This window comes from Crocuta crocuta, unplaced genomic scaffold (assembly GCF_008692635.1).
Source record: "Crocuta crocuta isolate KB4526 unplaced genomic scaffold, BGI_CrCroc_1.0 scaffold866, whole genome shotgun sequence".
NCBI classification, from domain to species: Eukaryota; Metazoa; Chordata; class Mammalia; order Carnivora; family Hyaenidae; genus Crocuta; species Crocuta crocuta.
This window is the reverse complement of record NW_027531900.1, coordinates 938,996-954,482: the sequence shown is the minus strand read 5'-3', so window position 1 is coordinate 954,482 and position 15,487 is coordinate 938,996. Positions and strand designations below refer to the sequence as shown.

At 51.2% G+C, this 15,487-nt stretch overlaps 1 protein-coding gene across 1 annotated transcript in view; it reads right to left on the bottom strand.

The window, feature by feature from the left end:
* The window catches only part of WNK2 (WNK lysine deficient protein kinase 2), a 122,549-nt gene that overhangs the window by 52,631 nt on the left and 54,431 nt on the right, over positions 1-15,487 (bottom strand). The window contains 10 exon segments of the mRNA XM_077773952.1: positions 8,838-8,957; positions 9,442-9,487; positions 9,677-9,847; positions 10,036-10,152; positions 10,238-10,406; positions 11,129-11,178; positions 11,579-11,872; positions 13,711-14,104; positions 14,106-14,164; positions 15,323-15,487. The exon segment at positions 15,323-15,487 is cut by the window's right edge and continues 1 nt beyond it. Coding sequence (XP_077630078.1) covers positions 8,838-8,957; positions 9,442-9,487; positions 9,677-9,847; positions 10,036-10,152; positions 10,238-10,406; positions 11,129-11,178; positions 11,579-11,872; positions 13,711-14,104; positions 14,106-14,164; positions 15,323-15,487 — 1,585 coding nt within the window.

Genomic DNA, 15,487 nt, shown 5'->3' with positions numbered 1-15,487 from the left:
TAGATATATATCTATCCATCATCACAGTGAATGTAAATGGACTAAATGCTCCAACCAAAACACAAAGGTGATAGAATGGATTTAAAAAACAAGACCCATCTATATGCCTACAAAAGACTCGCTAAAGACACTGCAGATGTGAGGGGATGCACATATCAGGCAAATGGATGTCAAAAGAAAGCTACAGTAGCATTACTTATAAGGAACAAAACAGATTTTAAAACACTATAACAAGAGACAAAGAAGGACATTATATAATAATAAAGAGGACAATCCAACAAGAAGATATAATAATTTTAAATATTTACGCAGCCAACATGAAACCACCCATATACATAAAACAATTAATAACAAACATAAAGAAACTAAACGATAATAATACAATAATAGTAGAGGACTTTACACCCTACTTACATCAATGGACAGATCATCTAAACAGAAAAGCAACAAGGAAACAATGACTCTGAGTGACACATTGGACCAGATGGACTTAACAGATATATTCAGAACACTCCATCCCCAAATAGCAGAAGACACATTCTTTTCAAATGCACATGGAACATTCTCCAGAATATATTCAATTACATTGGGCCACAAAACAAGCCTCAACAAATTCAAAAAGATCAAAGTCATATGACCACAACACTATGAAACTAGAAGTCAATCACAAGAAAAATATCTGGAAAGATCACAAATACATGGAGCTTAAATAACATGTTACTAAATAATGAATAAATCAACCCAGAAATAAAAGAGGAAATCAAAAAGTACATGGAAACAAATGGAAATGAAAACACAATGCTCCAAAACCTGAGATACAGCAAAGGTAGTTCTAAGAGGGAAATTTATAGCAATACAGGCCTACCTCCAGAAGCAAGAAAAATCTCAAATAAACAACCTAACCTTATACCTAAAGTTAGTAGAAAAAAGAAAAACAAACAAAACCCCAAACAGTAGAAGGAAAGAAATAGTAAAGATTACAGCAGAAACAAACGATATAGAAACTAAAAAGTAGAAGAGATCAATGAAACTAAGACCTAGTTCTTTGGGGAAAAAAAATCAATAAAATTGATAAACCTCTAGCCAGATTTACCAAGAAAACAAAAGGACTAAAATAAAATAAAAATGAGAGAAAAAAATAAATATTAATACACAAAAATACAGATAATTATTTTAAAAGTATCATAAGAAACTGTATGCCAAAAATTGGACAACCTAGAAGAAATGGATAAATTCCTAGAAACATACCTCCCAAAACTGAAGCAGGAAGAAACAGACAGTTTGAATAAACTGATCACTAACAATGAAATCACATCAGTAATCAAAACACTCCCCCAGGGGTGCCTGGGTGGCTCAGTCGGGTTGGGCGGCCGACTTTGGTTCAGGTCATGATCTCATAGTCTGTGGGTTCAAGCTCCGTGTCAGGCACTGTACTGACAGCTCAGAGCCTGGAGCCTGCTTCGGATTCTGTGTCTCCCTCTCTCTCTGGCCCTTCCCTTCTCACGCTGTCTCTCTCTCAGAAATAAATAAAACCTTAACCCCCCCCCCAAAAAAAAATACAAGACCAGATAGTTTCAGAGGTGAATTTTACCAAATATTTAAAGAAAAGTTAGTATTTATTGTTCCCAAACTATTCCAAAAAATAGAAATAGAAGGAAAGCTTCCAAATTCATTCTATGAGGCCAACATTACCCTAATACCAAAGGCAGATAAAGACACCACTAAAAAAGAGAACTACAAGCCAACACCCATGATGAACACAGATCCAAAAATCCACCTCCCTCCCCAAAATATTAGTAACCTGAATCCAACAATACATTAAAAAAAAAATTCATCATGATCAAGTGGGGCTTATTCCTGGGCTGAAAAGGTGGCTCAACATTCACAAACCAATCAATGTGATGCATCACATCAATAAGAGAAGGATAAGAAGCCAACGATCATTTCAATAGGTGCAGAAAAGGCATTTGACAAAGCACAATATACACTCAAGATAAAAACCCTCACGAAGCAGGTTTAGTGGGAACATACCTCAATGTAATAAAAGCCATATATGAAAAATATACAGCTCACATCATCCTCAATGGGGATAAACTTTCCTCTATAGTCAAGAATAAAGGAGAAAGAGATGTCCACTCTCACCACTTTTAGTCAACATAGTACTGGAAGTCCTAGCCTCAGCAATCAGACAACAAAAATAAATACAAAGCATCCAAATTGGCAAGGAAGAAGTCAGACTTTCACTATTTGCAGATGACAGAATACTCTATATAGAAAATCCAAAAGACTCCACCAAGATTGCTAGAACTGATACATGAATTCAGAGAAGTCATAGGACACAAAATCAATGTACAGAAATCTGTTGTATTTCTACACACCAACAATGAAACAGCAGAAAGAGAAATCAAGGAATCAATCCCATTTATAACTGCACCAAAAATAATGGTACCTAGGAATAAATCTAACCAAGGAGGTAAAAAAAAACAAAAACAAAAACAAAACCCCTGTACTCTGAAAACTATCAAACATTGATGAAGGAAACTGAAGAGGACACAAAAAAATGCAAAAGCATTCCATGCTCATGGACCAGAAACACAAGTATTGTTAAAATGTCTATACTACCAAAATCAATCTACACAGTTAATGCAATCCTTATGAGAATACCAACAGCATTTTTCACAAAACTAGAACAATCCTAAAATTTGTATGGAACTGCAAAAGACCATGAACAGCCAAAACAATCTTACAAAAGAAAAGAAAAGCTCCCAGAGACATCACAATTTTGGACTTCAACCTACATTACAAAGCTACAGTAATCAAAACAGTAGGGTACAAAAACAGACATATCAATCAATAGAACAGAATGGAAAACCCAGAAATAAACCCACAATTATATGATCAAGTAATTTTTGACAAAGCAGGAAAGACTATCCTCTGGGAAAAACACAGTCTCTGGTTTTCCCAAAACAAATGGTGTTGGGAAAACTAGGCACCAACATGCAAAAGGATGAAACTGGACCACTTTCTTACACTCTACACAAAAATAAACCCAAAATGGATTAAAGACCTAAATGTGAGACCTGAAACCATAAAAATCCTAGAAGCACAGGCATTAAGTTCTCTGACACTGGCCACAGCAGCATTTTTCTAGATTCTATCCCAAGATGAGGGAAATAAAAGCAAAAATAAACTATTGGGATTACATCAAAACTAACAAGTTCTGCACAGCAAAGTAAATAATCAACAAAACTAAAAGACAACCTACAGAATGAGAGAAGATATTTGCAAATGATATATCTGCTAAGGGGTTAGTATCCAAAATATATAAAGAACTTATAAAACTCAACACCCCAAAAAACAAATAATCCAATTAAGAAATGGGCAGAAGAAATAAACAGACATTTCTCCAAAGACATACAGATGGCCAACAGACACACGAAAAGATGCTAATCATCACTGATCATCAGAGAAATTACAAATCAAAACTACGATAACACCTCACACCTCTCAGAATGGCTCAGATCAACAACACAAGAAACCAGTGTTGGCAGTAATGTGGAGAAAGGGGAACTCTGACTCTCATGCATTACTGGTAGGGATGCAAACTGATGGAGCCACCCTGGAAAACAGTTCAGAGTTTCTCCAAAAAGTAAAAAATAGAACCACCCTAAGATCCAGTAATTGCACAACCGGATATTTACCCAAAGAATACAAAAACACTAACTCAAAGGGATACATAGACTCCGGTGTTTATAGCAGCAGCATTTACAATAGCTAAGATATAGAAACAGCCCAAAGGTCCATCGACGGATGAATGGATAAAGAAGTAGTATACAGGTACAATGGAATATTATTTCAGCCACGAAAAGAATGAAATCTTGCTATTTGCAATTGACATGGATGGAGCTTGAGTAGAACACTAAGCAAAGTAATTCAGTCAGAGAAAGACAAATACCATATGATTTCACTCATATGTAAAATTTAAGGAACAAATGAGCAAAGGGAAAAACAGAGAAAGGCAAGCCAAGAAACAGACTTTAAAAAAAATTTTTTTTTAATGTCTTTATTTTGAGAGACAGAGACAGAGAGCGAGCAGGGGAGGGGCAGAGAGAGAGGAAGACACAGAATCTGAAGCAGGCTCCAGGCTCTGAGCTGTCAGTACAGAGCCCGACGCGGGGCTCGAACCCACAGACTGTGAGATCATGATCTGAGCCGAAGTCGGACACTTAACTGACTGAACCACCCAGGTGACCCCCAAGAAACAGACTCTTAACTATAGAGAACAAACTGATGGTGAGTGACCAGAAGGGAGGTGGGTGGGGGGATGGGTGAAATAGGTGATGGGCATTAAAGAGTGCAGTTGGTGATTGAAATAAAAGTCAAAATTTAAAATTGAGGATTGCTCAAAAAAAGTTTTTCTTTTAATTTCACTATTGTTGACAGTGTTACATTATTTTCAGGTGTACTTTTCCTAGTTTCTTAAGGTGGAAGTATAAATAATTGATTAAAGAACTTTGTTTTATAACATAAGCATTTCTTGTTATAAATTGCTTTCTATACAAAACTTCAACTGCACGTTTTGCTATATTTTGTTTTTATTTTCTTAATAAAAAAAATTCCCCTTGTGATAAAAATAAATAAAATAAATGTTTGGTAGAATTTACCTGAAGCCATCTGGTCCTGGACTTTTGTTTCTTGGGAAGAGTTTATAAAGTACTGATTCAATTTCATTACTTGTAATCAGTCTACTCAGACTTTCTTTTTCTTTGTGATTTAGTCTTGGAGATTATGTGTTTCCTGGTAATTTTATCTGTTCTAAAATCTATTTTGTATATTAAATAGCCATTCTAGTGATCTTCTGCTTAGTATTTGCATGGTATATCTTCATCATGCTTTTTCTTTTAATGTACCTATATCATTATATTTGAAGTTTTCTTACAGATGATTAAGTCAAGTTTTCTTTTAATCCACTCTCACAATCTCTGTCTTTTCAATGATATGCTAGGACCATTTACATTTAATTCAATTACTGTTTAGATGTAGGTCTATGATTTATTTGTTTCCTGTTCTCCTTTTTAAAAAATTCTGTTTCTTCTTTCTTTCATTTTTCTTTCTGGATTACTTGTTGTTGTTGTTGTTTTCTGGTGTTCTATCTTTATTTTATCCATTGTAATTTTGACTATACTTGCTGTACAATTCTTTTAGTGATTGCCCTAAGAATTACAAAATGCATACCTAACTTTTCGGTCTACTTAGAATCAGTATTTTACTACTCCAGTTGCAATACAGGAATACTACCAACCTCTAGGTCACTTTACTCCCTCCTACCATAGCTGTTTCGTTCCATTTGCATACATTAAAATCCTTATCAAACAATGTTATAATATTGTAATTTCCAGTGTCCAGCCTGTTTTGAAGAACTCAAGAAGAGTAGTCTATCATTCTCAGCAGATATTTACTATTTCTGTTTCTCTTCCATCAGCCTTCGTGTTCCCAGTGTTCTGGTATCATTTCCTTTCTGTCTGATGATCTTTAGTGATTCCTCTAGCGCAGGTGCACTGGCTACAAATTCTCAGTTTTTGTTACCTAAGTTTTTTTTTCAGCTTCATTGCTGAGAAATATTTTCTCTGAAAACAGAATTCTGGGCGGATAGGTTTTTCCTTTAGTGCTTTAGAAATGCCATGCCACTTCCTTGTGGACTCCACAGTTTCTGGGGAGAAATCTGCAGTCATTAAACACTGCTCCCTCCAGGTCACGCATCCTTTTTCTCTGGCTGCTTTCACAGTTTTTTCTTTCTTTATTTCTCAGCAGTTTATTATGTGTCCAGGTATGGATTTCTTTGAGTTTATCCTCTTTGGGATTCATTCAGCTTATCAACTATAGGTTTGTCTGAATTTCACCAAACTTGGAAAGTTTTCGACACTATTTCCTCAAAGATTTTTTCAGCATTGCACTACTCTCTGCTTCTGGGACTAATGACACAAACAGAAGATCTCCACTGCTGTTCCACAGTCCGTGAAGCTCTGTTCATTTTTTTCTAAGTTCTGATTAGATAGTTTCAGGTATTTCACGTTTCCATCCGTATCCTCTTTGTATTCCATTTCTCCATGGACACTTTACACTTCAACATTTGTTTTTGTTTTGTTTTTTTAATTTTTAATGTTTTTGATTTATTTCTGAGAGAGAGAGACAGTGTGAGCCGGGGCAGGTCAGAGAGAGAGGGAGACACAGAATCTGAAACAAGCTCCAGGCTCTGAGCTGTCAGCACAGAGCCCGACACGGCGCTTGAACCCACGAACCGGGAGATCATGACCTGAGCCGAAGTTGGACACTTAACCAACTGAGCCACCCAGGCGCCCCTCAACATTTGTTTTAAGAACGTTTATAATTGCTTGTTGGATCATGTTTACAATTGTTTCTTGAAGGTCTTTGTGAGATTATCCCAACATCTATTTTACCTTGTCATTGTTGGTGGTCTTTTTCCAATGCAAGCTGGCGTTTTTATGGTTTTTCATTTGAGGAGTATTTGGATTACACTGGTTGGACTGGATTAGTCTGGATTTTGAATATCATCAGACCCTACATCTGTTTAACTCCTATGATAAAATGCTGATATGTTTCCTTTAGCAGACAACTGACCTGGTCAGGTTCAAGCTGCAAATTACAACCCACCTTCTATGAGCTGTAGCTACCATGTCAGTCTATCCATTAGCTCGGTTCTCAGCTTATCATGTGCTAGTTAGGATCAGACCCATAAGTACACAGAAGAGGGAAGCCCAGGAGTTCATAAACAACTTTACGGGATTCCTTCCCCAAGCTCCTCCTTTTGCTTGATCTCCTGGATCCATGGGACTCTCCCTCTCCCAGGAGAGGAACCATCCACTTCCACAACCGTGAGGAGCAGAGCCCAGTGGCAGGAGAACAGAAAGCGAAAAGAGCCATGGTTTTGGTTCTATATCCTTTGTCCTTTGAGCCCTGGCTCCAAGCAGCAGAAAGCCTCTCCCCTTCCACTGTGTTGGCTCCCATTACTGCTGCTGCCCCTCAGTACTGTCGGGGAGATGGAGGGCAGGGAAGGCACCACACCATGCTCTGGGCTTTAGGAATTTGTTCCTTTTCTGCGCTGTGAGAAAGTAGCAGGCGTCCCCGGGAGCTTCCCTGTCTGCACCTAGCACTCACTTCTAGTCTTCACACTGCCCTGGCCTCAGGCCTGGAGGCACCAGAAGGAAATGCTAAGCTCCCCACCAGCCCAGGAATCCCTGGAATTCTGGCACACTTCCCCACCCTCCTGTTGCTACTTACTTCCCCTCAAAATGCCGTGCCTGCCCCGGCACAGGCACAGCCATGCGGCTGGGCTCAGTGGAGGGCTGGGCTACGAGCAGACTCAGTTCACCCAGACTCTGATTCCTTATGAGTCAAGGAGTGTGTTTATAAAGTTGTGCAACTGCGAGGTCCAGAACGGAGCTACCTTCCTGCAGAAAGGCCCTGCGTGCTTCTGCCTGAGCACACGGGACACACCCCGACATCACCCTGCTGCAGGTGCCACGCTGAGGGGGCTCCTTTCTCTGCCTGGCCTGTCCCTTCTCCGCAGGACCCAGCTCCTTCTCTCTAACCTGCTGAGCTGCTGCAGCTTCAGCACTTAGCCTCTCAGTCGCCCTGCAGGAATGGGAATGGCCTCTGGGGGAAGAGGGCCAGCACTGGGCCACCCCACGTCCTGGGTCTCCACCCCACCCTGGACCCTGGCCTGATCTGCACTGTCTTCAGATGCCCAAAGACCTTCAAGCTGACGATCTTTATAGTTCATCCACCTTCTCTGGTCATCCTCAGTGAATGGTTCATCCCAACGAACAAATCTGCTGTACCTGACAGTGGCCACTTTGTATTTTAAATAAATAAGGAAACTGGCTCCCAAAGGTTCTCTGAGATCAGTGAACAGACAAGGGAATTAGGGTTTAACTTGGGCACGTCCTATGAAACACTGAACCACAATGAAAATCGACTTTATAAGTCTTTTCTCCCTCCAGTTAATTGGGTGCGTGTATTAAATGAGGAAGTGGTAGATGGGACGATCTGCAGACGAAGCTGCTGTTCCCCAGACCCCTTCCCCAGGGTGCGCCAGGCCCTTTATCTGAGGTCACCAAGTCTGTTTACGGCTCTGCTGGGATTGTGTTATGGGGCTGACCTTTTCCCCATGGGAACAAACCTTCAAAAATATAACGGAAACCACTGAGAACCCATGATAGAAAATGAAACATGATTTACAAACATTTTTCACCCATGTGCCATAAAGTAAGGTCGAGTTACCTAACTGGCAACTTTCTCCTGCCAGCTTACAGGGAATTAAACCTTAATCTGCTCAAGTGATTATTTTCAGCCTCCCAAGGGACGACAGAATCAGGACTTAACGGAGCCCCAGGGGCAAGCTCGCTGGTATCTGTCCCCCACACGGGCAGATCGGTATCAGTTTTCCTTGGGGACAATTTAAAATCAGAGTCTTAGGACCGAAGGGACTTTCCCACCCCACCCCCAGAGTCAGCGCAGCAAGGAGGCAAGTGTCCCTGCAGGCGGGCCACACGAGGGAAGGAGCAGGGGGACCCGTCGCCCACACCGGCGAGAGAGAATGGGCGGAGCCCCCAGCACGCAGCTGCGCGGCCAGGGTGCCGCCTGCACGAGGACGGAGACGACGGCCCGAGCCGGAGTGCCACCTTGACTGGGTGGAAAGGAGGACATGCGGTGCTGAACGAGGCACGCTGGGCTTCGGGCGACAGTGCGGGCTGAGCCGGCACACCAAGTGACCAAGTTGCCGGGGAGGAGGGCAGGGAACTTGCAGGTGCTCCTACCTTGGCTGGCGTCCGGCTGCACGGAGCTCAGAGGAAGTGGGGGGGAAGGCTCAGGGGCCTCGGCTGCCGGGTGCTCAGCCACCGGACAGATGATAAACCACCTCTTGCCCGTGTGCAGAACTACGGGGCAGGACAAAACAGCAGGAGAGACGGAGTGAGTTTCTCCCACGGCTGACAGGACCCCTCGCCGCTGGCACCAGACATGCCCGAAGAGGCGTTGGGGAGCTCTTCTCACACCAGTGAGGGGCATGTGCAGCCCACTCGGGGGGCTCCACGCTGAAAGCCTGGGGCTCGCACGACACCCTCAACATGGGCTTAGTTCCTAGAATGCTGGCAGTGCCATCAGCAAAGGGGGGACAGGCAGCAAGCAGTCCATGCCACGCTCAGTGCCCCCCAGGGCCACACGCAGCTCAAGTCCGCTATCCCTGCACCTGCGGGGTGCTCACCACGCGCGCCAGCAAACGCCCCGTGTGATGGCCAAACCCCCTTATGATCTGCTCAATGCAATCTTATCGAGCGCCCGCCGAACAGAAGGAGCAAGGACAGAAATGCCTCTTCCAGACGTAGGTCTGGACGGAGGTGGGAGCCCGGGAGGCACACGTACCGTTCTGCTGATACACCGGGGCGTTGGCCTGGGGCTGGCGACTCTCCTGGGAGGTGAAGGATCAGAGATGAGCAGCCCACGTGGAGCAGGAGCTTCCCGCGGAGCACGGCATAGCCTCCAAACACCCACGGAGCCTCCGGGGCCCGGACGAGTCTCACCGACCTGCGAGCACTCCCCCCCCAGCCACCTCCCCCAACACCGCGTGGCCCTCCCAGGACCGCTGCCCAGGACACACCTCCCCAGTGCCCGGGCCGCAGGTGCCGAGGCGCGGCGGGCTTGCCCCAGGGTCGGAGCCTCGGTCGACGTCCGCGTCCTCACTGAGCATGTCCTCCGCCTTGTCCATGACATCCTTCATCTGCTCGATGAACGTCTCTCGCTCAGCCTGCAGGATGAAGTCGTGCTCCACCTGCAACAACACAGGCAGCCCTGCTGGGGGGACGCACCGTGGGCCTCGGCCGCACAGGGTCTTCCCCCACGGACACACTGCGCTTCCGCCCACGCTCAGCCCCGGGCGGCTCAGGGACAGCACAGCGCCCCCCAGGGATGGTGGGAGGAGACGGCCTTGCTGTATCAGGGGAAGACGCCCGGCCTCACCATATAGGTGGCAATCTCGTCAGGTGCGTCCCCGTCCAGGTCAAACTTGAACGTCACCATCTTGTGGTTGTGCGTCTCCAGCTGGCACTCCACCATCTTGTCGCCCGTGTTGCACACCTGCGGGATGCGCAGGTGGTGAGACCGCAAGCGGACCATGTCCAGGGAGCCCTGTGCCCACGGCCCGCCCTGCTGGGCCACTCACGTTCAGGATGGTGAGCCGGGGGCGGCTGGCTCTCTCCTGGCGGGAGCGCGCCCGCGTGGATCTGCGGTGATGTTTCCGGGCGGCTCTGCCCTCCAGCCTTCCGCTGCCAAATGCACCCTCACAGCTGTCACTCATCTCTCTTCCAGAGGGAACGTCGGAGCCTCCGTAGCTGTGTGGAAACCCAACGCTATGGCCACCTGCAGACAGGCCTCACGCGGGATCAGGAAATAGCCAGGAAAGCTGGAGGGTGCGAGGCCAGCCCTGACCCTGCCTTCAGGGCCCCCAGCCCCCTTTCCCACTGTGAGGCCTGTCCCGAGTGGCACTGGGGTTGTGGGTCTGCCTGCCCTGGGACCTTTGTCCTCCCTGACTCTTGATCTGTGACTCAGGCCCAAACGGCTCACAGAAGACATCAGGATTAAGAAAATCCTCCCCTGTGCCTCAGCTTCCCCATCTGTGCAACAGGAACCCAAGAACCGCCTGGCGCTGCGGCAGGGCTGGAGGAAGGTTTGCACGGCACCGACTGGTGCGGGCACACTGGGACACACGACCACGTGCCTCATCCGGCTCCGTCCCCCATGTGACAAGCTCTGTGAGTAGGCAAAAGACAGGTGGCCAGCAGCCACGGAGCTGGGGGGCCGGGGGCGTGGGCCACACTCAGCCCACTTTTTATCCACTGCCTCCCCTTCTGGTACGTGTCGGGCACCACAGACAGGCGGCGGCACCTGGACCCAGACCCCGGAGGACCCCAGAGGAGCCCCGCCAAGGCAGGCTCAGAAACGGGGGACGCTGCCAGAAGCAGTGACTCGTGAGGGCAAGGGCGGAGGGGTCTGCGAGCAGCCGCAGTGGAGGCCTAGGCGGACGTGGGAGCCTGCGGGCCAGCCGGGCCAGTACCTGTCACAGCTCTGCGGGGCGCCAGGCTGCTTGTCCTGAGAGGCCTGCTCCTGAAACAAAACCGCAGACAGGTTACCCTCGGNCCCCCCCCCCCCCCCCCTGCCCGCACAGCCGCACACGGCCTGCTGTCCCCCAGGAAGCTGACCGCACAAGATGACAGGCACGAGAGTTTGTCGTGGAATTCCTGAAAGGGGCCGGACGTTTGCTGCCCCACTGCAATCATGCCCTCAGGAGAGCACACAGGCCTTCCCAGCACCTCCCCCCCCCACCCCAGGGAACACTACACTCTCCCAGCGGGCAGGTGAGGACAGCACCTATAGCTGTCACAGGGCACACTTCAACCTTCCTGAGTCCCAGCTTCCAGAGCTGAGACCTGAGGCCACCGTGCAGGAGACCACTGGGGTCAGGAGTCGGGGGGGAAGCAGGGACGGGGGAGACAAGGGCACACACCTCCAGGGCCGGCTCCACCGTCAGCTGCACGGCCGGGCAGGGGCTGGCGATCCCGGGCCCGGTGGGCGGTGGTGGGTGGGTAGCAGGCGGCAGGAGCGGGGCGGTCTGGACAGGCAAGTTCTGAGAGGCTGCCAGCACCGCAGGGGCCAGGGAGCTGGGGAGCTGAGGCAGCTCGGGGACAGCAGGTGGCAACACTTCGGGCAGAGGTGGGGAGAGGATGGCGGCTGGCACGGGTGCCGCGGGGACCTGGGCGGTGACGTCCATAGCGTATGGAGGTGGGTGGCCAAGCAGGATCTGGGGGGACAGGAAGGCCAGATGGAGTGCCAGCCATGCCTCCGCCAAGGGGTGGTGGGCGTCCTGGTCCAGGCAGGTGAGCCTACTGTGGGGCCGGGTGATGGACGCTCCCCTGCAATCGGGCCCCTGGCCTCAGATTTAGCAGAAACCACTAAGGACAGGAACTCGCAGGTCCCCATCTGTGTAAAATCAAACCTAAAACCATACTTCACTTATGCACTTAAGTCCAGCTGAGAAGCTCTAATTCTGGCGAGGACTCAGCACCAGACGGGGCTCCCCAGGGCCACTGAGGGACCCGGCCCACATGCTGCCCCACCTTCCATCAGCTGCGTGCAGGGAGTGGGGACCTCGGCCTGCAGCGGGCGATTCAGGACACGGCTGGTGTCCTCACAGACCCTCTAAGCACTCCCAGTGGGGCAGCTGAGAAGGTGGAAGGCGGGCCCCCACCTGAAAGAGCGGGAGCCTCCACCCAGCCCTCCTCTGGGCTGAGGTCAGGAACACAAAGGCCTGCTGCTAGCCGTGCTGGCATGGGAGACTCAGCAACGTGGCGAGCGGGTCAGATGTGAAAGCTGCAGCCCCTTTCCCCCCGGAAGGACCCCCAGCTGCTGTGTTCAGGGGAGTCGGCTCTCAGCAGAGAGGCTGTGAGGCGGCCAGCCTGGCCTGTCCATAAACCACAGACAGCAGGAGGCCGCCAGGCATGTGGCGCCTGCCCCGGCTGCCGGCTGAGCCAGCGACCCCACCCCAGTCCTGGCAGCGAGGCACCAGTCCAGGCCCTGACGCTGCAGACCCTGGGCCTCCATGTCGCCCTTGGCTTTCTCCAAACAGCCCTGACCAGTGAGTGGATGTCACCTGAACTAGCGGACCAGGCAGGCACTTGAGTCTGGCACCAGACTACTGCATCTCCTCTGCCCGGTTATCAACAAAACCCACCCCTTTCCTCACCAGCAACAGCTCCTTTCCGGAAGCAGGCAACAAGAATCAGCAGCCAGGAGAACCTGTGTGCGGTCTTACTCCAGACCAAAGCAAGTGCAAATGCCACCTGGCTCCTCCACACGCTCCTCCGCACGCTTTGGGGGCGGATCCCCACCACAAAGCCGAGAGGGGGCTACTGGCCCGTCACACAGGAGAGGGATCTAAGCTCAGAGGGCAAATGGCTCGCTGCAGCCACACAGCTGCTGAGGCCCAGAGCCCAGAGCGGGGAGGGGAGGCCCCAGGCAACACGTCCCCAGGGAACAAGCTCCCAGGTGAGAGGCCCCCACTCTTGCTCCTCTCCTCACGAGGTTGGAAAACAGCTTAGAGCTCCAACTGGTGCGTGGAGTCTCCGGAAGGCCAGTCCTTCCCTGTCCGTGTGGCAAGACACCCAAGGTGCCCATCTGGCCCCAGGAGTCATCCTGGTCTGCTCTGGCCATCCTGAAACCCAAAGCTGTGTGCCCTCAGCACTGCCCGTCCACTTCCTCAGAGCCCCGCCTGCCTGGCTCCCAGCCAGGAGCTGATACCACACGACCAAACCGTGCTAGAGCCTGCCTGGAGGAGGCATGGCCAGGGACCCCCCCGCCGCCGTCATCACCACCACCACCACAAGCAGCTGCTACTGACCCTCTGAAGGGCCCGATGGTGGAACCATTAGTCACCCCAACTCCCGCAGCCCCAGCTCTGGAGACAGCAGCGTGCTACATGCTTGATGAGAAGCCGCAGCTGAGGGACAGAAGTGCCCACTCATCCACCCCTCCTCTGCCCCCGGGTCTACGGAGAAGCAGAGGCCAGAGACCCTCTCCAGGTCAGCAGCTAAGGACGTCTTCCGGGACCTGCAGACGGGCCCTGTGCGGCAGGTGGCTTACCTGGCTCCCTGCCCCACCTGCCGGAGCTGCCTGCTCAGGAAGGCGCGCGACGCTTGGCTGGTGAGGCTGCGGCAGCGTGGGGGGCGCCGGCTGCGACGGGGCAGCCCGCACGTTCTGTGCCGCATGGAGGGGAGAAGGCGGGACGTCGCTGGGCACCATCTGCGGAAAGGCTGCTGGGTACACAGGCTGGGCCGGGAGCTGAGCCACGGCGGCAGGGTGAATGGACAGGGTGGCCACACCCTGTGGGGCCACGGCCAGCAGAGGGATGGCGGTGGCGGTGGCCGCCACGTTTGGCACCATGGTCCGACACGGCACGGCCAGCGGCGCCCCGGTGGGGTGGGGCAGCTTGACCGCCTGCAGGGGCAGGGCTGGCGACGCGGGCAGGGGGGCAGNCGGGGAGGCTGTCCGTGGAGGCCAGGGGCGCGACGGGCGGCCCAACAGCAAGCGGAGGCACCTGAAAAACATGGCACACAGCCTCACTAGGGCTCGCCCAGCCCCGCACCTGCCCCATGCCCACCTGCCGCCCACCTGAAGCGTGCACGACCCCGGCCGGCCCGACGCCCCCCCGGCCGACCCGGGCACTTCCAGGCAGCTGCTGTGGAAAGGAACCGGCCGGCAGCTCAGACACTAGGGCTGAGCACAGTGACCCCCCAGCTTCGCAGCTTTGGCACGTTTTCATTCGAGAGCCAGCACCCTCCACGCCACCAGATTGGGCCCCAAGGCCTGAGATTACTTCGCCTAACACCCCCAGTCTGAACACACTCACACGGGGACCAAACTCTGGAGTGCTAACTCAGGAAAAGCATATCCTCGACCCCCCACATGCTGGGCCCACAGTGGAGCTCCAGAAGCTTCCACGTCTGGTCTTCCATCCTGGAGACACCCCCTATCTGGCCTCCTGGAGTTGGCACGTCACACGTTTTGGTGGATTCTCCAGTTCTCTCTTTAAAACCGTTCCGGTGGCCGGCACGTGAGCATCTCACATAATGCCCATCTTTGCGCGACTGTCAAGCAGCAAAAGCCTGCAAGCCAACTTCTACTTATCGGAAAGCCGTTAAACGCCGTTACTGTCAGAAAGTGAAACAGCAATTTAACTAGATGGTGAGGTGACGGCGATGAGGACGAGCCAGGTGACAAGACTCTTCCGTGGGCGTCCGCAAACTGTAGGGACACTCACACCTTCAACACGCGGCAGGGTTCCCGTTTGCATCCCGCCAACACAGTGTGATGGGCCCCACGATAGGTGAGCCGCCGATGGCATCAGCCCGGGCGACAGCACCCAGGCGCCACGTGCTCTCCAGCGGCCCTGGTCCTTTGAGGCCCTGCACTCACAGTCAGCACCGCCTCGGGTGGCTCCATGACATACTGTGGCCATAGCTTTGTGCTGTACCCTGGCTCCTCTAGCCCTGACTTTGGACCAAACCTCTGTCTGTCCTGGGTACCTGGGTATACCTGGGAGAGGCCCAGGGCAGGTGGGCACGGCCACCCCTGCCCCAGGGAGCGCTCCCGTCCCGAGGACCCATGAGCACGCACAGCCCAGAGGACGAAGAGCAGCCAGCCAGGCTGGGGGTGAAGGCCAGGTGGAGGGCGGTGGGGGGAGGGGGAGGCTTACCTGAGCAGGCACCTGAGGCAGAGGCTGCAGAGGCGCTGGCGGCATTTGGAGGGGCTTCAGCTGAGCGGGGGCCACCACCTGGGAAGTCGGAGCTAGGTACGACGGCAGGTGGGGGGGGACCGGCTGGGGGGGGCCCCTGGGCGGTGGGGCCAAGACCGGGGGCAA